This window comes from Eptatretus burgeri, chromosome 11 (assembly GCF_056783735.1).
Source record: "Eptatretus burgeri isolate ZD-2024b chromosome 11, Ebu_testis_v1, whole genome shotgun sequence".
In the NCBI taxonomy this organism is placed as follows: Eukaryota; Metazoa; Chordata; class Myxini; order Myxiniformes; family Myxinidae; genus Eptatretus; species Eptatretus burgeri.
Window position 1 is genome coordinate 53,131,973 of NC_140971.1, and position 27,084 is coordinate 53,159,056.

At 44.5% G+C, this 27,084-nt stretch overlaps 1 protein-coding gene across 2 annotated transcripts; it reads left to right on the plus strand.

Moving 5' to 3' along the window:
- Positions 1-27,084, plus strand: LOC147017083 (potassium channel subfamily K member 18-like). Of its 2 annotated transcripts, none has more exons than XM_085846450.1 (9): positions 1-478; positions 5,909-5,998; positions 8,004-8,041; positions 12,261-12,339; positions 14,494-14,728; positions 19,125-19,265; positions 21,234-23,466; positions 23,605-23,828; positions 23,989-27,084. In XM_085846450.1, the coding sequence occupies exons 1-7, from the start codon at positions 116-118 to the stop codon at positions 21,893-21,895; spliced, it is 1,608 nt and encodes a 535-aa protein (XP_085702576.1). In that variant the 5' UTR covers positions 1-115; the 3' UTR covers positions 21,896-23,466; positions 23,605-23,828; positions 23,989-27,084. The 2 variants fall into 2 exon arrangements, with proteins under 2 accessions (XP_085702576.1, XP_085702577.1); XM_085846451.1 differs by having other exon boundaries at positions 23,992-27,084.

A 27,084-nucleotide genomic window follows, 5' to 3' on the forward strand; every position in this document is an offset into this window, starting at 1 on the left:
GTTTGCAGACAGCGAGCAAGCTCCAGTGTGGAATTTTCTTGTTCTGTCTTTTCTTCGTTCTTTCCAAGTTTTCTTTACAAGGTTCATGCTCCGAGCATCACGGAGTTTTGCATAAATGATGCTTCGACTCAAATCCTTATTTTATTGGAGCGTAATGCTCATCCTCATCCTCCGTGCCAGCTCGGCACCCATTCCTCGACCAACCGCGAAGGACGGGGACTTGCAGGGAACGCTTTGGAATGCTATATCTCATTCGAAGCACGTCACACAATCGAAAAATGGACTCCGGGATGAGGGACTCCTGGATTCGCTCGTAAAGATGAGAAAAACAGCCGATGGGTGGCATCAGCGAAAAAGTGTTGAATACCTTCAGGAAAAGGATGTTCGTCCTGTTGATGCGGACACGGACACACTCAATGCATCTTCTGATCTGACGTTTCATCCCGAGAGGAACGGGACAAACAACAATCGTTTCAAGGTAAACGTTGAAAGTATTGTAAAGAAGAGAACTTAATGTGGAACCTCTAATATGTTGTGAATTACGATGTTGCTGGAGATCGGATTGGAAAAGTGCAATTGTGAGTTCGTCTTTCTCCTTGAGAAGGACACCGTGTGGTACATCTTTTATATACAATAATTAATTCTAGTTGATGGGACAACCGGCTTAACGTCTATTTTAGGGGTCGTGCACTTTTGTGACGTAACGCCCGGTCTGAGAAGCTCCAATCCATAGTTTATAGTCTTGTCGGGAGTGAAACCCAAGCTGGACAGTTCAAAGGAAAGTTACTTCGCTCTGAGGAGTTCTGGAAGCCCCGAATTAATGTGAATTCTGCAGTAGCGAAACAACGGTCATTGAACCCAGGTGGACATTTAACCCAGGTGGACCTTGAACCCAGGTGGACCTTGAACCCAGGTGGACATTGAACCCAGGAGGACATTTAACCCAGGTGGACATTTAATCGAGGTGTACATTGAACCCAGGTGGACATTGAACCCAGGTGGACATTGAACCCAGGAGGACATTGAACCCAGGAGGACATTTAACCCAGGTGGACATTTAATCGAGGTGAACATTGAACCCAGGTGGACATTGAACCCAGGTGGACATTGAACCCAGGAGGACATTTAGCGTGGAAGATAAAACGTCTGGGACTTTCACATTTCGAGTCAATTCCTTTGAAAACTACAACGGGAAAAGTTCTCCAAACCCCTGCATGGAAACCCCGTTAAACCAATGCTGAAGCATATTTACATTTTAGGAAATCAAAGGCAAAATGATTCCACGACACAACCCCCTCCCCCCACCCCACCTCCCCCCTCGTGGATTAATCAAACGGAGGGAACAATCAGATTACAATATGGTGCTGGACAAGAGATGTAGACTGTCCATGTAAAAATACAACAAATAGAAATGGTCAAAAAACAAAATGTACTCTCAAAACAATCGTGTGGGGATGTGGGCATGACATCCAGAGGGAGTGGAATATCGTGTGTAGCGGGAAGGATTGGAGGGGGGGGGACAGGGCAGCACCCCGAGCGACACTTTTGTGAGGGTTTTGTTGCATCGATCATCCATTATCCATCATTCACCATCTAGCATCCACCATCCATCATCCATCATCCACCATCCATCATCCAACAACTATCATCCACCATCCATCATCCAACAACAATCATCCATCATCCACCACCAATCATCCACCATCCATCATTCACCATCCACCATCCATCATCCATCATCCATCATCCACCTTCCATAATCCACCATCCACCATCCATAATCCACCATCCAGCATCCATCATCCACCTTCCATAATCCACCATCCATAATCCACCATCCACCATCCATCATCCATCATCACGATCACGATCGACATTCCAAGGACAATTTTCCTGTGGGGGTAAAAACAGAACTTCAGGGAAGGGTCAAACTGTGCAAACAGCCCCGTCCTATATTTGTTGACCAATGATTGCAGAAAACGAAGTCTCAAAGAGAGGAACGGGAAAAGAATGAGCGCATGGCATGCTGGGAAATTAAACTCGAACACGAGGCAGTGAGGAGTTGGTGTCTCATTCCCGTGTTCGTCCCTCATTGTCCCCCCACAGAAAACACATCATGTGTGTAAGTAAAAATTCTAATGGATCCCAGTCCTCTCCTTGAAGTAAGGGAACTGGAAATTAGAAAATAGATTTTAATCAGTACAAACCGCCTCAATGTTCGTCACGTGATTCCCTCCTTCACAGGTGAAGAAGGACCTCTCACCCTCCGAATTTCATTCGAAAATTCGTTTGTTTTTGTTTAGTTTTTCTTATTTTGTTGTTTAGTTTTTTTTGTGTTGTTTATTTGTATCAGGCCAGTGAGGTCTCCCCATCTGTTGTGGAAGTCACCGTCAGTCCCCCATGGGGCCACTTTTTTATCGGTGTATCTGCTTCACTGCAAAAACTTCCTTCTGACCCGATGGGATTTTGTTTTTTTTCAGGGATTTTTAACAAAATAACAAATATTTAAAAGGAGGTGGGTACAAACAAGGAAGCGAGCGGGGACGATGAACTGGTGGGGTTGGGTTGTTGTTTTGTCTTATCTTCCACGTGTCCTTCTCATTCGGGAACTTGGGCTCGAGATTATTTTTGTGGTTCAACTAAATTAACTTTATTACTGAGTTACTGTCTTTATTATGAGCTAAATAATGATATTATAATGTCATTTGAAACTAAAACCATCATATCATCGTGCTGGTATTTCAACTCTCCCAATGACGCCACTCCCCGCCACTCGCCGCCCCACCCCTTACCTGGGGCGGACCACCCTCCCCACCCCGCCCGTTACCTGGGGCGGACCACCCTCCCCGCCCCGCCCATTACCTGGGGCAGACCACCCTCCCCACCCCGCCCATTACCTGGGGCAGACCACCCTCCCCACCCTGCCCGTTACCTGGGGCGGACCACCCTCCTCGCCTGTTACCTGGGACGGAACACTCTCCCCACCCCACCCGTTACCTGGGACGGACCACCCTCTCTGCCCCGCGTGTTACCTGGGGCGGACCTCCCTCCCCGCCCCACCCTTTACCTGGGGTGGACCACCCTCCCCACACCCCCTGAGTGCTCCAATTCATCTCATCTCTGTGTTTATGCTTCACTGAAGACGAGGAAAATATGAACCATACAATCACAACAACTGAACGCTTCGTTGCCCCTATGACGATTTTTGAAAGGTGTTGAACAAAGGTGTATCTGTGTAGTTGTAAATGTGCTCGACTTGATTTGATTTGTAATCACGTTATTTCATGAGGCTTTGTGTTTAATGCAGTTCGTGAGTTACGAGGAGATGGCAATTTAACATCTCGCCCTGAGCGGCATTTTTACTCAATCGACCACTTGTGGTCGGTGTCGACCTATTCCTTGGTGAGAGGGTCGCCTCTGGTTCTCCGTCAAGAAAAGCTGGTTTCAAGCGATCTATGGAGACTCCATCACAACTTCCGTTCATATCAAGTATGAATGTCGAATCAGAGAGTTGTAGAAGGTCTATCATGAGGGTGCTGCAGGAGTTACTGCACAGCGTCATGCCGTACGAATACGTGGGTGCATGTCGAAAAGTCCTGGACTAATAACCGGCATGATGGACGTGTACCCAGAGGTATCCAGTATCGCCCGGAGGCCCTGCGTGGCCGAACAAAGATAGTTGGTGACGTCTGGCATGGTGTCACTTAAAATACACCCTGGGACACCAAGCAGGGCACCGGAGACGTCTGTCTGCAGTGGAGCATCAAAATTCGTCTTTTAGAGCAACTCGTGTACCAAGTAGGATCATAGATAGGTACGGCATCCATTCAAGTGTGTGGAGTTGTCACATCCTTTCAGGAAAGACGAGTTGGCGGTGGAAACTCTCCACCACACCATTCACTCCTTAATGGAAGCAGTGGTTCGTCGATCGTCGGTACCCAAGAGTTGAGACAGTTTACGAAATCGAGTCGATTCAAACTGGCTACCATGATCCGAGGAGATGGTTGCCTGCATACCAAAATGTGTGATCGAGGTGTGGACAAAGGCCCTGGCGATGGTGGGTGCGATGATGTCAGCTATCGGTGAAGCCTCTGGCCAATGGGTGAAGCGGTCGGTACAAGTTTGTAAATCGCAGTGCCCATTTGAAGATAGTAGTGGACTGATTAGATCCACATGGACCCTGTCAAAACGCCTATCTGGTGATAAAATGCGACCTGGTGATGTGACAGTACGACATTGGATTTTGGAGCGTTGACATTGAGCATTGCTTGGCCCAACAGCGGGTGTTGGCATCTATGCGTGGCAGCCAGCTGCAGCACATGGTGATGAGTCGCTGGGTTGCTCAAATACCCGGGTGTGTGAGTGAGTGGAATGCCGCAGGAACGAAATGGCGTGACTGTCCCGTCCATGTATTTATTCCACACGAGGGTAGTGTTTGTCCCTGGGAGTGGCTCCTCGTGAAATGTAAGCCAACGAGTTGCAGACTGAAGACGGTGGAGCTCTGTGTCCTCCCGTTGTGCTGCTGCAAGTGCATTGGCATTGGCCTGTGTGTTGGTCGTAGACAACGCCAATATCTCGATGCGTGAAAGAACTTCGGCCACCCAGTTCATAATTCATTTGATATGCCAAATGTGGGTGGTGAATTGTGAGGTACAACTAAGTTGGTGAAGTGTTCGAGGAGAGTGCAAGTCCTATCGGTGGATATTGGGAAGGTTAAAGGTTTGTGGTCAGTCAGGACAGATAATTGTCTGGCCTCGAAGATGTGGTGGAAGTGCTTGATGTTGAGGTACACAACGAGTCATTCCCGATCAAAGGCGCTGTGCTTGTGCTCTGTTGGTTTCAGTGTTTTCGAAAAGAAGGCCAATGCACGCCATTCGGCGTCAATGAACTGGTGAAAGGCCGCTCCCACCGCTACCACAGGTGCATCTACCATCAGGCATGTTGGTGCCTCTGACATCTGATGAATCAGGAGTGAGGCGTTTTCCAGTGTGTCTTTGATGGTGTGGAAGGCTGACAAGGTTGCCTTCGACCATCATAACACTTCCGGGTGCTTCCGATTTGTGACAAACTCATTCAGCGGCTGTAGAGTTGTGACTGCGTTTCGAATTAATTGACAGTAAATGTTGATGAGGTCCAAAAACTCACAGTTTGCATTGAAATTACGATAACCGGTAATCCCGAATAATGTACCCCTTCTCCACGAGCAGATGGATGTATAACGGTAAACACAGTGGCCGAAGAAATTCAACTCCAGAATGCTAAATGCACTTTGTGGGATTGATGACGATGCCAAAGTCCTGCAAATGAGTGAACATGAGACACAGGGGTTCCTGATGGTTTTCTGCAGTTGCACTGGTGATTGAAATATCATCGATGTTCACGTAGCAGAAGTGTAATCCCCAGAGCTCATGATCGCTAAAGCATTGAAAGTGTTTGGTGGCATTGCATCGGCCGATTATCATCCAAAGGAATTTGAACATAATGAAAAGGGTGGTGACTGCTGTCTTCAGGATGTCATCTGAATCCACGGGAATCTGATGGTACACATGAACGAGGTCAACCTTGGAGAAAATTGTCACGCCATGGAGCTGTCCTTGGCCAGTCACCCATGCTTTCAAAAAATTTCTGAACGATTGCTTGAATGTTTTGGCCAAAATTCGTGACAGAAAGACAGACAGACAAACGTGACACAAACTTTCTTGGCAAAAATTTTTTTCTCAAAGTAAAAACACACAAATGTACCCAAATGTAATCCCCTCTCGTCCTGTGAGGGTAATAACAGGCATTTTAAGGTTGTTAACATCAGACAGAAATCCGATGACAAAAATGTTCTTTCATTATCATGTTTATTATTCAGTAAACATGAACCGTTGATCTTACTCGATGCTGCATGTTTCCCCCACAACAGGAGTGGTTAAATGAAACCCCATTGATTTTGATTGTCAGCATTGTCGTGGTACCAGCTATCTTCATCGTGGTTTGCATTTTCGTCGTCCTGGTAAGAACACTCCACATCAACATGCGCACTCACACTCTTACTTACATGATTGGTGACCTGAAGGCGATTGATATACAAACAGACAAACAAACAAAAAACCAATGTCACCTGCAGGATGACCCGTATCTTGCCAAAAGGTGACCATGTGTGACTTCTTTAAGGTCACACTGAGGTGAACAGAGCTGCTATCCACGAGGAGCTATCTATCTACTCCTTGAGGAATATCTTCCGACGAGATATTCCGATGAGAATCGTTTTACAGAGTAACCATGAAAAATATGCGTTTGCCTCATAACGTCACCAAATGACGTCATAATGTCTCAAGCTTGACATATCTAGAAAGCACTCATCGAGGTGTTCAATTTGAGGTACTACATGATATGGTTCCTAAAACTTGAAAATTTGACCTTGGGGTCAAATATGTTTGACCTTTGGCGCTAACCATGAAGGTCAAGGCCAATCACCAGCAAAAATTAATCAGCTGAGTGCCAGACCATGAACTATATTCCCATGAAGTTTGAAGATGATCCGATCAAAATTACTCAAAAAATAAGGGTTTCGTCGACTCCCCTGATTTGTGACAAAGTGACCTTGACCTTTGACCTTGACCTTCAAAATTGTATGTGCTGAAAGGGACTTCTATAGGCCTCTGATATGCGAAGTTACAAAAATTTCCAATGATAACTGTGCACTGCAGAGTGATTTATACGTGATTACAGACCAAAAAAAAACAAAAAAAAAACATATGAAGGTCAAGGCCAATCGCCACCAAAAATTAATCAGCTGAGCGCCAGACCATGAACTATATTCCCATGAAGTTTGAAGACTATCCGATCAAAATTACTCAAAAATAAGGGTTTCGTCGACTCCCCTGATTTGTGACAAAGTGACCTTGACCTTTGACCTTGACCTTCAAAATTTTATGCGCTGAAAGGGACCTCTATAGGCCTCTGATATGCGAAGTTACAAAAATTTCCAATGATAACTGTGCTCTGTGGAGTGATTTATACGTGATTACAAACAAACAAAAAAAAACAAACAAACAAACAAAAAAAACATATGAAGGTCAAGGCCAATCGCCACCAAAAATTAATCAGCTGAGCGCCAGACCATGAACTATATTCCCATGAAGTTTGAAGACTATCCGATCAAAATTACTCAAAAATAAGGGTTTCGTCGACTCCCCTGATTTGTGACAAAGTGACCTTGACCTTTGACCTTGACCTTCAAAATTTTATGCGCTGAAAGGGACCTCTATAGGCCTCTGATATGCGAAGTTACAAAAATTTCCAATGATAACTGTGCTCTGTGGAGTGATTTATACGTGATTACAGACCAAAAACAAACAAACAAACAAACAAAAAAAAACATATGAAGGTCAAGGCCAATCGCCACCAAAAATTAATCAGCTGAGCGCCAGACCATGAACTATATTCCCATGAAGTTTGAAGACGATCAGATCAAAATTACTCAAAAAATAAGTGTTTCGTCGACTCCCCTGATTTGCGCCAAAGTGACCTTGACCTTTGACCTTGACCTTCAAAATTTTGTGCACTGAAAGCGACCTCTAGAGGCCTCTGATATGCGAAGTTACAAAAATTTCCGATGATAACTGTGCTCTGCAGAATTTTTTATACGTGATTACAGACAAACAAAAAAAAACAAAAAAAAAAAAATACAAGCTGACTAACATATCTTGCAAAAACTTGGTTTTGGCAAGATAACAAACAGACAGAATAACAAAATCGACTGACCATTATACTTGAACAATCTTGGATTGTGCAAGTAATAAACAGACACTTCTCAAATGATATACAGGATGATAAAGTGACGTGGTAAACCTCCAACAGTGTTGAATCATTCATTATGAAATGGTCTAGCACGATTGGAGAATGAGTGATGCACAGATACCTGCTTATTAAACTATTATACAAGGGATTTGTACACTTACAATATGTTGTTTTCCACCAATCACACGATCTTAAAATCTCACTTTTATTTTCAGAACTATTACTCCATGAAGAGGAGAATAAAAGAGTGCAGGTAAGTCACTGACCGTAATTATGTTATGTGCTTTTGTTGGAGTACAATGTTCCATTCCATGTTCCATGTTATGTTCCATGGTGTTTCATTTTCTGGAAGTAGCTCCACAAGTAATATTGATCGTTATGCTACAAGGTGTAAGTTTGTCAAATTTGGTGCTTTCAGCACAAAATGTACAATTATTTCAACATGGAAGCTCAGCTCCTGGATGAATCGAACCGTCCAGTTTCACAAAATATCAAAAATGTGAAGCGCCTTGATTCTCCCTTGTTGGCATTTGGTATTTGTCTGATGTGTAGAAGTAAATATGCTGGATGAGATCTGGAAGGGGAAATCGCCTTTCCAATCTGATGAATAAGGTTTCAGTCCTGGATTGGAGTTGTGGCACCAGGTTTTTCTCTCCGCCTCAATACAGTTGGTGGCGGTCCTTTCCCTCTCGAGATCGGATAGCATCCGTTCGCTCTTTGAATGTAACCTGTGTGTTTTCCCTTTAACGGAAGTGGGACCAAAAGGTGTGGAGCTTTGAGAGTGGGTGACGAGATTTTTGGTGCGAAGCTTTACGTGAAGGATGCTCTCGCTGTTGTTTTTGTTTATTACATTTGGAGTGCTAATAAAGTTTTACACTCGATTTGCAAGTGGCGACGGCAAAGTGGTGACCCCGACGTGATTTCTTGGATCATGATCACAAACCACGATCCTGCCATGGGTGACCTGGTTTCACTTTTGGCTGCCACTGCCATCAAGCTGCCGCCATTTTGGCACGTGTTCCAGCGTTGTGATTTACACAAGTGGAGGCAACCTTCAGAAACTGTGCAATTGCAGCGCAACAAATGATGTTCGATCACGTTCTGCAGGGTTTGCCACCACAGGTTGTGATGCACGGAAGTGACTTGATCCGGCAACCGCCGAGTGATAAATACGACATCCTCAAAGCTGCCCTCATATACCGGTTGTCCGACAGCGAATCGCGACGTTTTGAACAAGTGATACACCATCTCGAGTTGGATGACTCCAAGCCATCTCATTTGCTTCACCGTATCCAACAGATATTAGGCTGTGAATGAGCCAATAATCCTCGGTTTATATGTCACGTGTTTCTCTCAAGATTACCGTAGCAAGCCTGTTGTGTGTTCGCAGCTCACACCAACTTGGAACTGACACAACTTGCTGCAACGGCCGATGTGGTTCTGGAAGCCAACATGGCTATGTCGGCTCGTCGACTCTCTACAACTACAGTTTACCGACCTCCTGCAATGGCTACACAGCAATTGTTTTGTCCTCTCACAAACGGCGACACTAACAATACCCTTGTACTACCACTCACTGCTGCCATGGCCGATGCAGGTCCATGTTCAAACCTCAAATGGAAAAAGCAGACGGCCGCGATAGACGTAGTTCATGATGAACTTCAGACCCACAAAGCTGGCGGTGGGGTATTGGCCAACCGTCACCAACGGATGGGCAATAACCTTCAACATGGTAACAATTAGGATTTGTGTTGGTATCACCGCCGATTCGCTGGTGCCGCACTGCAATGCTGCCCTCCATGCACCTGGCTTAAAATTGGCAAGGTGGTCACCAGTAGTGGCACCAACACCACTGGGCGATTGTTATATGTAACTGAGAGATACCTCGTTGATCGCGGATCCCTGATTTGTTGGCGTTCATTTCCTATGTGAGCTAGCACTCCTTGTCGACCTAAAGAACAACCGCCTCCTCGACTCGGCCACATAAGCTCCTGTCCAAACTGGGGTCCTGGTGCAAGAAGCTCCACAACTATCTTTCATCGACAACATGCGGGAATTTTCCGACTTTCGGTCTCCATTCCCAGCCCTCACAGCACCACAGGTCAGGCAGTCACACCAGTCACACCATGTACAACATCATTGTTGGACCAGTGTTGGAGACCGTGAACCAGCGGTGTTTACCAAAGCTCATCGGTTGTGCCTGACGCACCTCATTGCCGCCAAAGCTGAATTCAACACCCTTCTCCAACTCGGGATTGTCGGACGTTCATCCAGCAAATACGTGTCGCCATTACACATGGTGCCGAAGAAGAATTGTGAGTGGCATCCATGCGGCGATTACCATGCGCTCAACAACACCACCATCCCTGACCGGTACCCTATCCCACACATCCCTGATTTCTCCTCAATGCTGGCAGGGGCCAAAGTGTTTTCAAAGATCCATCTGGTGAAGGCCTATCACCAGATCCCTATGCCGGAGTTGGATCTACCGAATACGGCTATCGTCACACCTTTCGGCCTTTTTAAATACACAAGAATGCCATTTGGATTGCGCAATACTGCGCAGACCTTTCAGCACTTCATGGATGAGGTCTATCAGGGCATGCATTTCGTGTTCGTCCACCTGGACAACATACTCATCGCCTGTAGGGCCACTGCCACCTTCCCAAGGATTCCCATACCTGTTCACATGCGTGGATCGGTTTGCACGATGTCCCGAGGTGATCCCCATGGTTAACATGACGACGGAAGACTGCGCCCAGGCATTGCTTTCTGGTTGGGTGTCCCATTTCAGTGTTCCTTCCACCATTGTCTGGGATCAGGGACTTCAATTTGAGTCCAGCCTCTGGAGTTCCTTCAATCATCTTCTTGGCACAGACTGACACAGGACCAAGGCTTACCCACCGCATACAAATAGTGTGGTCAAACGTTTTCCCTGCCAGCTCAAGGATGCACTCCGTGCACGAATAGACGGTACCAATTGTGCAGAAGAACTTCCCATCCTACTCCTTTGACTTCATTCCACACTCAAGGAGGATATCAACTGCACAGCGGAAGAATTGGTCTATGGCTGGCCCCGAAGACTGCCTGGCAAGTTGGTAACACCATCAAGTATGCCATCATTTGTGCAAGATGATTTTGTACACCACCTCCGCAGCCTGGAACGGCCAGCACAAAGTGCACCTGCCTGTCTCTCTCACTTTCACCACACCTATATATGGGAAACATTATGTGGTCCATACGCCAAGACAAACACCTTATGATGGACCTTTCAGGGTAATTGGCAGAAATAATAAAACCTTTGTGATAGATCACCGTGGTCATCACAAAACAGTAACATTTGACGGCCTCAAACCAGCTTTCCTCGAGAAGCCATCTTCACTGTCAGGTGCTCCTGCACCACACCTACCCACAGCCACTGTCCCACCATCGAGGATCACGTATCGGAGGCGAGTCATACAGCCACCTGCCCAACTGTGGGATTTTTTCACAGTCATTAAACCAAGAGAGTAACAATGGACTCCTTCACTGGGGGTTAGGGGGCTCCTGCAGCGGTTCTTTCCCTCGAGAGACCGGATAGCATCCGTTAGCTCATCAAATGTAAGTGGTGTGTTTTCCTTCTCTCACGGAGGTGGGACCAAAAGTGGTGGAGCTTAGACGGTGAGTGATGAGAGGTTTGGTGCATGGCTGAACAGGAAGGATGCTCTCGCTGTTGTTTTTCTTGTTTGCTATATTTGGAGTGTTACTAAAGTTATTATTCACTCGATCTGCAAGTGGCATCGCCAAACATTCCATGAAAGTGTCACCTTCTCGTTTTCAGTGAAGGCAACACTTTCCGACACAAAGTAAGTCCGTTCAGTTTCTGCTCCTTCATGAGGATGTGTGGCAGCCATTTCGCCATCACCTTTGTTTTCCACTGATCCTCAATGACAATGGGATGCACTGTTTACTTCGGTATGTCTCGCTGTTGCAATTTCTTTAGTTGTAATACACGAAAACTTTTTCAAACTTAGTGTTTGTGGTTCAGGTTTGGGGGTGAAGACCCCAATTAATGTAAATGTGCATCATATTGCACCAACAGGTGGCAGGCAGTTTGACAAATCATCTTCTTATATCGAAACTCGAAATTCCTTCTGCACAAGGGTTAGGTACCTCTTCAAAGGACACCATAAATGAGGTCTGCCATGTACTCTCAAAACTGTGTGCCACCCTCACCTTCACGGAGAAACTGCTTATCCAGCCATTCTCCAATGACTGATGATAAAACGACAAGCACGTACATCACCAGTGCTACCACATAACTGGCTGTTTGTTATATTTCTGTGTTGGTCTATAATAACACCATAACACACTCCTTGCATAGTCCCTTGAGGGAGGCAACTCTGACAGACCCAAGTCTGTTGTGGAACAATACATCGACTGTGACCTTTCTTCCCTGCACAGGTGTAACATTCATTTTGTTTCTTGTTCAGGTTCAGATCATGTCCAGACAACGCAAATGCTCCCAAGACTTCACACTGTATCCTCCAAATGCCCGACACTTCGGCAAAGGTAAACGTTCTGTGGTTCCCCTTTGATTGCGTAGTATCCCATTCAAGTTTTTGCTCGGTCGAGGCTGTGTAATTTCTTTTCTCCAAGGGTTTCTGACAGATGCAGTTGAAGATGTGGGGTTTTTTTTTTTGGGCAAAAATTATCACTAATTAAAAACACAGACAACACTCAACAATGTGTTGGAAATGCAGGTGCATCAACACCAGACAAGTGTTTCAAAGTTTTTCAATTATTTATTTGGAAAAAAATATTATATTTGTGAATGACTATATTATCCCGTCAAGTGTCACGCTGGCAGCAATAATTGTACTCAAGCTATCTACTTTGTAAAACGAAAGAAAATGTTGGTTTAGGTGGAAGTTGTGCTGGTTGTTTGCTTAATACTTCGGGTGGCAGGCTTGGGATCTGAGGGACCTTAGTTCAAATACTGCTTGGCTGTTGAATTAATATCAGGTGGGGTTGACTCAGCCTGTCATCCCACTGAGGTCAACAAAATGAGTTCCAGCTTGCTGGGATGATTGAGCCATTTGAGTGTCCTGTGTCGGAGTGGCGACCTGTCCAGGATTGCGTCCATTAGCCAAGGAGACTGCTTCTGCAGCATCAATGCTTTGTGCAGAGTGTGGTCCCAAATGGAATGGAATGGGTGGCAGGTGGTGCAATACAGGCCATTGATGAAGGTGTATTGAAGAGGTGACAGTGGTGCTCAAGAGTTTAAGGACCCTTCATGTACCAAGGCTTAATTTCATGTGTCATGTGCTCAAAAGACATTTTACCTCATTGCATTCCTTCCCATACACAGGTACAAACATGTCTATACTTATACACAGGTCATATAATTTCTTAACTTCTCCCCAACGAGAGTAGCACTCCCACATAATAAAGAGCGCATGGCATGTCCACAACAATGCCTCTGCCACTCTGGATTGGCCAGTCGTTAGAGCTCGTCACAAGTGGAGTCACAAAGAGCACAGGATTTCTCTTTTTTTTTGGTGCTGGAAGAGGAGCTTTGACCTCAGTGGCTTCAGGTTCACCAGTCAGTCTTTAAAAATATTTTGAGAGCATTTTGGCTCCAAGAACCACAGTGAACTGACCTAAATGTGACGTTAAATCCTCATCTTCATCGAGCCTGAGCACAGTTAGTTTGGAAGCTCGATAAACTGGTACTTCTTTGCGAGGGAGCTACAAATCGGATCAGACTACAATTCTGACAAGTTAATTTCCTTAGTTTAACATCGTCCTTTCAACTGAAATGAGAATAGGGGAAAAAATGGGTCACAACGACAGTCGTGTCAAGCAGGTACTAAACACACCTCAAGCACATCTAGGTCCACTTCAAAACCGTTCTGCACTATTTTATTGTGCCGGACACACCCTGCTTAGTCCACTTGTTTCATACCTCATTTCCCTTTGCACTGGCCCTTGGGCTGGCAGAATAGCCCACAGGTATGCACGCTCGCTCGGTTTGAATGCTGACCTAGCTATAAACTGTCATCCTGCTGTTTCACAGGCAGGGTGATTCATGACTATTCCTCGGAGGGTCGTTGAACTGGGTTTCCCGTCTTCTTGCTTTGGTTAGTGGACATTAAAGATCTTATGGTGTCCTTCTTCATGGTTAGGGTGCTGGGCTTAGGATCCTAGGATCCTGAGTTCAAATCCCACTCAGCTATTGAATTGATACCAGGTAGGGTTGACTCTGCCTGTCATCCTTCCGAGGTCGGTGAAATGAGTGCCACCATGCTGGTAGCGTGTGTCGGAGTGGTGACCCGTCCACGATTGTGTCCAATCGCCAAGGAGACTGTTGAGGCAGCACCAACGCTCCGTACATAGTATGGTCCCGATGGATGGATGGTTCCTTCAAGAGGAGATGGCAAGCTGTTGCCGGCACCGTATACAACCAAAGCATTGATTCTTCATTTATTGCGCGTTGCCTTTCATGTCTTCCCGCACTATATTTCAGACAACTTTCCAAAGATAAGCAGAACATCTGGCCGAGTATATAAATCAGCTTCAAACATGCAAGTTCAGTTGGGCCGTGCGGGTTATTTGAACATGGTGTACGTATTAAGTTTATGAAGGAAAAGTATGAAGTAAGGAACGATATCAAGCAGGTAAACTTGTCTGTGGACAATAATTTAATTTATCATGTTCATTCAGGCTGGATCGACTGGAGCGGACTTGAAATCCAAGCGGAGCTGTGGACAGGTGGTGGGCAAGGTCTCCTCCCATATTTTCATCATCGTGATACTGTTGGTCTTTGCCTTGTTGGGTGGTCTCATGTTCTCATCCATCGAACAACCACCGGAGATTGAGAGGGCCAGCTTGGCAGTGGATCATCTGGACACACTTGTTGAAGAGATTATCAACCGCACTCTGCTTCTCCACGAACAAGGCAAGAATTTCAGAGGAGCCTTCTTGGCTTAACTTCTTGAACAGGCAGCTGTCTTCAACCTAAACCACAATTGTTTATGTCTGCAGAATACCAGAGACCATAAATGTATACCCATTCTGTATTATTTACTACGTGCGTGCGTGTGTGCGTGCTCTTCACTTTTTCGGGTTCCCTCTGATGACTCTAATTCAGTATTTCGATTTCCGTTTGATTTTATGTTCGTATCAAATCCTGATGCTGTGTGCGCTGTGATTCCCTGCTGATGGACCTCTGGTGGCTTGTACTTGTTGTTGTGTTTGTTTTTGGGAGTTACGCTGAAATCTATCTATCCGGTTCTTCCCATCATCTTTGTTCTTTGTTCCTTTCCTACTTCTTTCTAATTTTTTTTTCACGTTCCTCTTTATTCATTCCAATTCTTGCTTTTTCTTTCACTTTATCTCTTTTAATCCTTATTTGTCTTTTGTTATCTATTTGTTTAGTGAGAAGTGAATTCTTGCAGAATTCTTTTTTTTTGTAAGGCTCACTTTGCTTCACCTTGATGGGTTTGAGGGTAGTGGAGTAGTGGCTGAAGCCTGAATCCTATCCAGGTTCCTCCTGATGACTCCATCTTTGCTCTTTACTCATTTGGGTTCCTCCTGATGACTCCAATGCAGTATTTCGTCTTCATTTGAATACATACCGTTCATATATGGTGTATATTCTGACTCCAATGTATGATGAGACGCCAAGTTTAACGTCCATCAGAGGGACTGCACACACATTGGTGGACGAATCAGATTTTTTTATGAATCCCTTGAAATGCTGAGCTTCAAGCAAGGAAGCAGCATCTACCATTTTTAAAATCTTTGGCATGACTCGGTCATGGTTCAAACTGCTGACCTCCCAGACTCAGAGTGGATGCTCCAACAACTCCACTCCAACCTTTACTGTGGCTGGCGTTGGAAGCCTACTTTGCTCTATGATCATCTCAGGAGAGGCTGTGAGGCCTCGGAGTTTAAACCAACTGAATTTCTTCCATTGGCAAACCATGGAAAGAGATAGGTGGATTACTTTGACAATCCTTACATATAGTACTTTCAAATCACAAATCGGTCTCATGAAACGAGGATGTACGTAGGTCTAGAGCAGAGTTCGTGAGATTCGACATCATGGGTAGGGCTATGAGAGATGAGATGAGATGAAGGTGGGCTGCCACCTTAAAGCACTGGAGTGAAGAGTGTGCTATTATTCAAAATGTGTGTGATGGTGCTGCCTGTAGTCCTTTAATTCAAACGACAATCTTCTCTGATTGTGAAGGTCAATACAACTGCTTTATTTTTTTGATGTCCCCTCCCACCTTGTGGAGGTTGGTTGGGGGTTGGGTGGCAGTGATTTTTGCACTCATTTCACGAACCAGCCTGGCCAGTCATGGTTTGACTGGAGAGGGCAACAATTTGGAATTTGTTCAGGTTGCCACCGATAACTCGCTCGTTCTTCATCAGTAAACACCATGTGATTTTGAACATCGACCAAAACTCAGTGTTGGCAGACAGATCTTACTGTATAAATCTTGCCAATGAACGTTACACACATTGATGCATGACCATGATTGGGAAACGATCCACTCCCACCTCATATTTGTATGTGCATGGTAAGCAGTGATCTTTCCACTCGGCAGTGAAAACTCCATTTACACCTCACTATCCAAAAACATGGACCAACTTCTATCTTCTCATCCGAACTCTCTCTTTCTCATATGTGGTGACTTAAGTTGTCATCATGCCAGTTGTGTAGGTGTGGGTACCTCTCTCACCTGTCATGGCACTTCAGAAAAAACTTTCTGCGACTCATTGGGACTGACTAAATCGGTCAACTTCCCGACCCGGATCTCAACCAATGGTACTCCATCTCTTCTGGATCTAATTTGGACAACTTGCCCTGAAAATATCTGCTGCTCTTCCCTTGCTCCAATCGGTTCTTCTGACCACGTCCTTGTCAAAGTGGACATCTCTCTGGCTGTTATCAGAGAACCACCTTAGCACCGTCGAGTCTGGCATTTCACTCAGGCCAACTGGCAGGGTCTCCAAGCAGCCATCAAACTTATAGACTTGTCTCCCATCGCTACTTTCTCCAACATCAACTCATCCTGGGAATTCTTTCAAGAAATTTGCTCTCCCTCATGCACAGATTTATCCCTTCTCATCTTCAATTGTCCTACCCTTCCTCACGCCCTTGGTTCACGGAAACTGGTGGCGAGGCAGTTATCCTGAAATAACTTGCGTTTGCCTCATGGAAAGCAAACACAACTAAGGCTAATCTCAGTACCTTCCATAGAGCTCGGAACATCTGTGTATCTACTCTCAGGAGAGCCAGAAAACAACATCTTTCTAAGCTCAAGTCTGAACTCTCCAACCTCTCTCCCTCTTCCAAATCCTGATGCCGTCTAATCATTGGCTGCCTTATGTTCGCCCTCCACCCCCCCCCCCACCTCACCTCAAATGGCTGCACTGCTGATACTGATACCGCACATGAAAAGCTGAATGCCTGAACTTGGTGTTTGCATTGAAATCTTGTGTCCGAAACCCATCGCTTTCTGTACCCAACTTACCCACACGCACACAACTGCCCCTGGTCTCTGTGTCTGTTTTTTCTGAAAAATTGGAGAGCTTGCTGTGAAACCTCAACTCGGATTCTGCAACCGGTCCAGACGGCATCATCCCACATTTCCAAAATCCTGCTCCTCTGCTCCTGCTCACCCTCTCTCTGTTCTATTCACCTCTAATTTGCTCAAGGTCATCTGCCATCTGCTTGGAAATCAGAAAACATTGCTGCCTGCATAAAAAAGGTTCAAAAACAGATCCCTGCAATTTCAGACCAATCAGCCTTCTCCCACTCATCAGTAAGGCTATGGAATCCATCATCGCTTCAGACATTAAATCCTTCCTCTTCTCCAATGGCCTGATTTCCGATCATCAACTTGGTTTCAGACCAGGTCACTCGACGCTGGATATGCTGCTTCTGCTCTCCCAACAATGGATGGAGATACTCCATGCCAGACATGAAATCAGAGCCACATTCTCAGACATTGTGTATGCTTTTGACACGGTCTGGCACCCCGCCCTGCTCACCAAATGCTCTTCCTCTAATATCCAACGCCATCTCCACTCATGGCACGCAGACATCCTCTCCTGTCACAGCCAACATGTGGGCCAAAATGGAGTTCTTTCATCCCCTCTTCCTGTCCAGGCTGGAGTTCCTCAAGGCAGCGTTCTGGGCCCTTTTCTTTTTCTGCATTTCATCAATGATCTCTCCGACTCTGGACAATCCTCTTTATCTATTTGCTGATGACTCCCCCTTCTGCCTTACCATCTGTCATCCCTCAGACCGGCAAGCAGCAGCTTCTTTGCTCTCTGCAGATCTGGGTAAAATCACAAACTGGTCCAACACGTGGAACATGTCTTTCAATCCTGACAAATCTCATACTCTCACTATGTCTCTCTGAAAGGACCTGTTGGAACTCCCCCCCCCCCACTCCATCTCCTTTCTCAACAATCCTCTGAAAGAAGTCCTTTCCTTTAAGCTTCTGGGTTTCACTATCTGCCATGATCTTTCCTGGGAAAGCCACATTTCCATCCTGGCCTCCAAAGTCACTCGCCAACTGGGAATCCTCCTTTGTGCAAAGTCCTTCCTCGGGACTTCCTCCATTCTTCCCTCCAGGCCTTCAAAACAGCTGTTCACCACCACTTTTTATCATCTCCCATCCATAGCCTTGATATTTTCTCCCCCCCCCCCCACCCGTTAATCCAACCCAAACTCACCTCCTTCGAATTCCCTGCTTTCCTTCGTGAAAATCCCTGTCATGTCCATCTATACCCCGTGTTCCCCGCCCCATCCCTCTCCCTTCCACAGATCTAATATCACTGTTCCCCACTGTTTTGTCCTTCCCACTCCCACCCCTCTTGTCTCTTGCCCACATTGCGTATTATCTCTCATACGAGCCTTGACAAGGTATACAAAAAATAAAGGAGGTGCCGGCAATTATTCACAAGGTCGGAGCAACAGCTTAAATGTACGAGATTTAACACCTGTAAATGAGTCTCTCGCAAATGGGATCATTGACTCAATGCTCCATCAAAAATATGGTATATTCTGTGATGCGCGCAAAAATACCAGGATGATAATAAACTTGAAATTGTCAACAAACGAACCCACTATAAACTATTTAGACGCATGCACACAACCAACTCAACTCAACTCCACTGTGCGAGATTATTCATATCGTAGGTGGGCGTGTTTTTGCACAGGTGGAACCACTGCACCACCCCAATAGGAATAGAGTTCATGTTTGACTAATTGTGTCAAGGGTTTTCCTGGAGAGGCAATTATTTTATCGATGTTTCTTCAAATGCGTGTGCAGGTTCCAATGACTATGAGACTGCAGAGTTTCGGAGCTTTCTTCATTCTAAACTGAAGAGCCTATCAGGCGAAACCAATGAAGAAAGACAGTGGACTTTCTTTGGCTCAGTGTTCTTCTGCTGCACCATTTTCACTACCATTGGTAATCTTCATCCCAATTCAATTCATTTTGGTTGGAATTCAATACTCTTGTCACTTCAACAGTTGTTTCTCAAGCCTTACTCATGGTTAATCATAATCAGTTTGAGGAATGCTTCATTTGATTGCGAACCTCCCAAAGTCAGTAGTAATTGAAATTCTAAGTTCAAACTGGCAAAAATGAATGGATGGTTGAATTAAATGACCAAATATGCAAATCCTCTTCAAATTTCAAGTCGATCGAATGAAAATTGAGGATTTTAGAAATTTCACTCAAGTTGATGACATTTGGCCTCATTTTGGTCGATGTTGACCTCAATAATTGGTGGTTAAATTTCTATGACCTGAAATATAAATCCTCTTCAAATTTCAAATTAGTCAGATAAATATTGAGGATTTTAGAAATCTCACCTTCCTTGTTGACCTTTGGCCTGGTGACCTAGTTGACCTTTTGATGTCAAAAACAATTATCTTCCTGATTATGACAAACTCTACCATGTGATGAAATTTCGTCAAGATCGGTTTAAAATTTTGACTTGTTGGCGATTGACATTCAAACAAACAAACAGACGGACACAATAATGCACAAGATCAACCAATAAACTTGAACAATGTTCGATTTTCATAAGAAAGAAGCAAATGAGAAAAGGATGTCGTGCAGAGCATGATGCTTGCAAAATCCACCCCTCCCTCCAAAGGTTGCCATGGATACATCAAATTTTCCATTTCATGAAGATTAAAATTGACAATCTTCATCAAAGCTCAGGTCAATCGGATGGAAATTAATTATTTTTCCTATTGAAATTGATGATTTCAGAAGTTTGACATTTTGACATCAAAAATAGTTGGTTTCCAAATTCAGTGATGCACGATACAATTGCTGGTCAACTTTCAAGTCAATTTGATGAAAATTGATTCTTTTTCAGATTGAAATTGATGACTTCAGAAGTTTGACATTTTGACATCAAAAATAGTTGGTTTCCAAATTCAGTGATGCACGATACAATTGCTGGTCAACTTTCAAGTCAATTTGATGAAAATTGATTCTTTTTCAGATTGAAATTGATGATTTAAGAAATTTGACATTTTGACATCAAAAATAGTTGGTTTCCAAATTCAATGATGCACGATACAATTGCTGCTCAATTTTCAAGTCAATCGGATGAAAATTGACGATTTCTCAGAAAGAAAATGATGATTAAGGAAGTTTACCCTTGAGTTGACCTTTGACCTGTTGACCTCAAAAATAGTGGTTTTCCCAATCCAGTGATGCAAAACGCAAACCTTGTTCAAATGTCAAGTGACTCGGATGAAAAATGACTTTCAGAAATTTAACCTCAAGATGACCTTTGACCTTTGACATCAATCAGTGGGCTTCTCAGTTGAGAGTACCACTACAACTTGGTGCAGTTTCATGACGATCAGTTTAGGATTGTGACTTTGAGGCAACAGACAGACAGACAGAATCGACTGACCAATATCCTTGAAAAAAGTCTTCGATTTTGCAAATAACAAACAGACAGGGGTAAAACATAAACTCCTTCCACTTCTGGTGGTGGAGATAATGATATCTTGCAATCCATCCATCCATTGGGACCACACACTCTGTCCAGAGTGTTGGTGCTGCCGAAGCAGTCTCCTTGGCGATTGGACACAGTCCTGGATGGGTCGCCACTCCGACACAGGATGCTGGCACTCATTTTGCTGACTTCGAATGGATGACGGGCAGAGTCAACCCCACCTAGTATTAATTCAACAGCAAAGTGGGGTTTGAACTCAGGATACAAGGATCCTGAGTCCACCACCCTAATCATTAAGCCAACACCAAGCAAACATTTGGCAATGACCGTTTTAAAATATGAGCTTTGTTTATATATCCGGTGAATATCTAATTTGTTGATCTTTCTGGACATTCTGTTGATATAACTGATTTGACTAGATTTACCATCTTTGTGTCATTTTTGTGCACCAGGTTATGGACACATTTCTCCGACTACATCCTTGGGTAAGGCAGTGAGCATAGCTTACGCCATGATCGGCATTCCGCTCATGCTTCTTGTCCTCGCGGATCTGGGAGGCCTGATGGCACACGGCCTAAATCGTTGCTGCACCTTTCTCAAGATTTGTGCCACTCCCTCACCTGGACATCACAAAGATGAGCATCACACTCAAGCATCACATGGAGTGGATTCTACAAGCAATGCACAACAGGGAGGAAGTGACAGCGTCTGTGAGGAGCGAACTGATGGGACAGTGGGACAGAGTAAAAGCCAGTCCAAACCCCAAGATGTAGCTATAGACATCGAAGACAGTGATTGTGAATCAAAGGAACAATCGGTCCCCATTTTTGTCATCATTGTGGTTGTGCTTTCCTACCTGATATTTGGGACCTTATTGTTCCCATTCTGGGAAAATTGGGAATACCTCGATTCCTTCTACTTCTGCTTCGTGACTTTGAGCACCATCGGTCTTGGTGACATGGTACCGATGCACATTAACTATTTTTTGCTCACTTCGGGATATGTCATCATCGGAATGGCTATAATGTCAATGGCCTTCACACTCGCCCAAAACCGCATTCTCAATCTCTATCGAAAAGTTATGGGATGTCGTTGCATGTTCTGTGGCCCGTAATATTTAATGAAAGTTAAAGGGAGCTCACATACTGGAGTGAAGCAACTCTCGGAGGACATCTGAATGGAGTTTGGTCTTGACAAATGTGCCAAATGGACACTTTTACAAGGAAAGACAAAAAGAACAGACAACATCTCAATCGATGAAACCATAACAATCCAGTAACTAGAAAACGAAGCATCCAACAAACACGAAGGAAGATACCCTCAGGTGCAACACAAAGAAATGTGTAGAATAATCATTGAAGAGTACCCTCATGGAATTAGACTAATTCTGAAGTCATCCCTCTCCCTGAAGAACAAAACCAAAGCTATAAATCAACTTTCAGTGCCGGTGTTCCACTGACCTTCCAATTCCAATTCTGCTGTGCAATTATAAACTGGCCACAATTGGAGATCAACAATTGAGACACCAAATCAAGAAAGCTTCCAACTATTCACAAGATGTTCGACAAAAACTAATGCATACCAAGGTTGTATTTACCGAAGAGAGAGGGAGGATGTGGTTTAATGGAGTTTAACCAAGTGCACAGAACATCGTGTGTCGGACTGGCGGAGTATGTGAAGAGCTCAACAGATTACCGGATGAAATTTGTACACGAGCATGAAAATAACAGCACAGAAAAGGGATCAAAAATTTTGGATACAACACAGGAAAATGAAATGGAAACAAACACATCCCCAATGATTGCAAAGAAAAAAAATAGGAAAACTAGAAAACTAAATATCAGCAGATTTACTCTGACAAATGTGAGAATGACAAAAGAGGAGTAAGATTTAAAAAAAAGAGCCTGACAGGACAGGGATTGACAAGGAAGTTTCATTGGAATGGTGAAGAAGAGGTCAAATTAATTGGGATGAGAAGGAGTCATCATCGATGCCGAAGGACATCACACTCATGCTTTTAAGAAAATAGCGGATTGAGCCTGACAAATGCAGGTTTTGTCCGGAAGAAACAAAAAGTACCAGTGACCTCCTTTTGGGGTTTAAAAAACACTCTTGGTGGAAAACCTGTAAACTGAAAGACACGACAGCATCTGCAGTGTAATTCACTGGCACATCTGTAAACATTTCAACATCCCGGTTCCTGAAAAATCATGGAAACACAAACCATAACCGATCCTCGAAAATGAACAAATGATGCTCACGTGTGACAAGATGATCCCATCAAGTGTGGACATCACAAACAAAGCATTGCGTCTGGACATGTTGCTCAAACATGAAAAGGAAAAAACGGCATTGTTGATCAAGGTCTCGGTTCCCAATGACCTTGGACTAAATGCCACGGAAATGAGGCAAATGATCAAATTCCAGAATCTAAAAAATGAGGTCGAGGATATGGAAATTGAAGAAAACTGAAGTTGGACCAGTGATAGTTGGAGCCACAGGAGTGACGAAGAAAACCATTACTGACCACTTAAAAATCATTCCTGAGAACATCACCACAAACGATCTGCAAGTGGAGGTTGTCAGAGGTTCAGTGAAGATTTTGAAAAGAGCCCTTGGAAAGAGGCGATGAGAGCGAAACTTCACAGATTGGTTCATGAATCACAATCCTTCACCAAATAGCAGGTGATTTTGAGTTCTGGGGGAATTCCCCCTCCCCCCCACCCCCGAAACACACAAATAGAGATAACCAATGAGATAAGCAACGTGATCTTCAGAAGAGATAAGCAATGTGATTGTAGTTTTTTTGTTTCCTTCGTCGAGGCTCGTATAAGAGCTAACACACAGAAGATATAACAAGGAGAGCAGGAGACACGAGGGGCGAGAGGGGAATCACAAGAACGGTGGAGAACGGGGACATCAAGCGATCTGTGGAAGAGATGGATGGGGCGGGGTGCACAGGGTAAACAAGATGGACACAACAGCGACTTTCAGGAAGGAATAAGGAGAAAAGACAAGAAAAATGGTCGCACACAAGCGTGAAAAAGGTGAGGCCTCAAAGAACCCGATATGAAAAGTCTGATGAATACTCACAAGTTGGCACAAGTTATAATACAAAACCGAACTAGAAACAGAGCAAACACTGAGACAACAAAATACAGTGAAAACGCCACAAAAAATGATTGGGAAATTTATCTTTGTGGTCAGCAGAGACGATGAAGAACACAACCGAGGCTCAAGAACCAGAAGTCCAATCAACAGGTACGTCAGTTCTGAACCACACAATGCCGGTACTTGGTTGAGAGCACTGAAGATGGTGAAACTCACGACGGAAAAATAGTAGAAATAGTTGTTGAGGTGAGTACAGTGTTTCAGAGGTCACACATGTAAGGGTTAGGGAGGGGGTTCGGGTTTTGAATTTATGTAATGATTGTGGTTGATTCTGCTCCCTCTTACACACACACACACACACACACACACACACACACACACACACACACACACACACACACACACACACACACACACACACACACACACACACACACACACACACACACACACTCACACAAACAAAGTTAAGCCTTGACTGACTTCAGTTGAGGATTCTGTGTTTGGGGTTCACAGATCTAAGAACGTCCCCCATTACACACATTATAAATTGTCATGTTCATGGCCGGTTTACACCGTCCTACTCCAGACCCAATTGTCGTGTGTGGGGCAGTTCACATCTACCTGAACGGATGGCCCGAACAATTTTATCCCTTAGAAGCTTACATCCGAATTATAGATGGTGCGTGCAGGATGGAGGGTGGAAAAAGCTGGAGCCAGAACGGAGGCACAAGGGTTATACTCGAACCCACAACGAACAGACGGACACAGGGAAATGTAATCAATAAGGGATTTAATGAAAATAAATCAAATATTTATAATATATGGTGGTGTGGTGGTTTCCCACAGGGCAGGTGTATACGTCTGGTGCTGTAGTAAGGTGAGCAGTGGTTTACCATTCCTTGCCTTTAGCTGCAGCTGCCGGATAGCTCTGTTAGCGAAAAGAAGGCTGAGTGTGTAAGTCCTTCTTTCCAGTACATTGCCTAAACCCTCGCCAAGACTTCCAGACTACCTCCTCGTGGTACACCACAGGTACTCGTGGCACACCACGTGGTACATCTTGAAGGCAGTGGCTAAATGACTGGAAGATCTCAGAGTAAGTTGGCACTGTCGGGGCCGAGACCAACTACCTCAAGAAATGAAATCGAGCAAGTTCATATTCCAGCTGTTTATTCAATTAAAAAAAACAGACACTTCTGTGCACAGAAGGAAGAGTTCAAACTCCCGATGGTATTGGGAGTTTAAGGCTTCCTTCTGTGCACAGAAGTGTCTCTGTTTTATTGAATAAACAGCTGGTGTATGAACTTGTAGTTAAGTATCTACGGAGGGTATCCATGCACCACCCCCCCCCCACCCCCAGCACTCTACCAAACCAACTTTTTATGGTCCTATTACACATTTGAGGTGTTTACAAAAAAAATTCCCCGACACTGGCGATATTCAAGATAGCGTCCAAAATCGCCGCCAAAACGGGTAAAATCATAGAATACGGGATATAACATTTCAAAAATGTTGCAAATTGGAAAAATAATCATTGGGATTTGGTTACTGATCATTACTTACTAGTTTCTGATAATGGGGCTTTGTTGCCATTTAAAAAAAATCCAAGATGGCATCCAAAATGGCCACCAAAACATGCAAAATCATAGAGTTGGTTTGGTGGAGTCCTGGAGGGGTGGTTGGGGGGGGGGTTCACGGATACCCTCCGTAGATACTCCCCTATTACTTGATTTGCTTTCTTGAGGTAGTCGGTCTCGGCTCTGACAGTTTGGTGACGAAGAACGGGATTTGACAACCACCAGCCGGGAGAGGAGCTTCTGCCTGAGGGAGCGCTGCTGACCAAAGGAGAGAGAGATCTCTCCCGGAAAATGGGTTTTTCTTGGGCAGACGACCTTCTCCACGGGGGGTTTCTCTGTCTCGAACCAAAATTTGTAAGGGAAAGACATATACAGAGCTGTTTGTTGGGTAAAATATTTATTTATATTATTTTACTTTGGGTTTTTTTATTTATTTCTTTCTTTTATTTGTAAGAAAATAAGGAGTTTATTCCTTAAGAAACGGATAACATCTGGTAGGTTTTTGATAACAGCGTCAGTGTACGTTGCGTAGACGGTCAAGTTGTGTAAAATAGCGGAGGCCTTATGTATTGAAAGGATCGCCGAGTCTGGCAAGGCGGGAGGCATATGATTGGATCAAGAATGGCAGAGTTGAGAGGGCGGGAGGCGCAGAATTATTATCACCAAGTCATTAGTTAGGCGGTTGGTCAAGGAAGGGGCTGCGGAGGGCTGGTAGAAAGCCGAAGGGGCCAAAGGGTTTAATCGCTATAAAGAAGGACACTGACGAGTGGAAATAACGAGATAGAGAAAGGAAAAGCACAAGCAGGTGCTCAGAACAACTAAAGAGAAGAAACGCTGATGAGTGTTGAAAGCGATTTAAAAGAAAGCGCTGATGAGCAGTTATGGGGAATCAACAACAAAAGATGGCGGAACAGGATGCACCCACTTTGGGGTCAAATGCTGAGTATATGAACAAAACCTACGGGTTGAGAACTTAAAAGGATGTGAGTTGTGGGGAGAGAACAGAAAAAGCAAAGATTTCATCGAGATATAATTGAAAATCTAAGAAGAGAAAGATTGAGGGAGAGAGAGAAAAAAGAAAGACTCGAAAACCAGTCGATTGAAGAGCCGGAGAGAGCCTTGAGAGGAGCAGATGAAAAGTGTGAGCATTAGAGGAAGTTTTAAAAACGTACATAAAATATTACCGGTGATAGCTTTCCTCCCAACAGCGCCGCAGCAGGTGATAGCTTTCCTCCCAATATAAAACATATGTACATATACATGATGGACAAGCCAACGATTAACTTCTGTGTTGCCTTAACAAAGGTTGTCAAAGAGTTGACTCGCAGGTCAGACAAGCGCTACCAGACCAGCTGCAGTGGAACACCACAGCATCCAGCCTGGCGACTGGGTCACTGTTTGAACATCAAGGTGTTCAGGCGGAGGAACGCATTGAAGACACGTTGGACTGGACCACATCAGGTATTGCAGGTCACCAACACAGTTATCAAGTGCAAAGGTAAGATTCACGCATCTCATTACAAAAAGCATTCAGGAAGTTGAAAAGAGAAGAAAGGAAATCTGCAAGTGGGAAGAACGTTACCAGAGGTTTATGACATATATATATATATATATA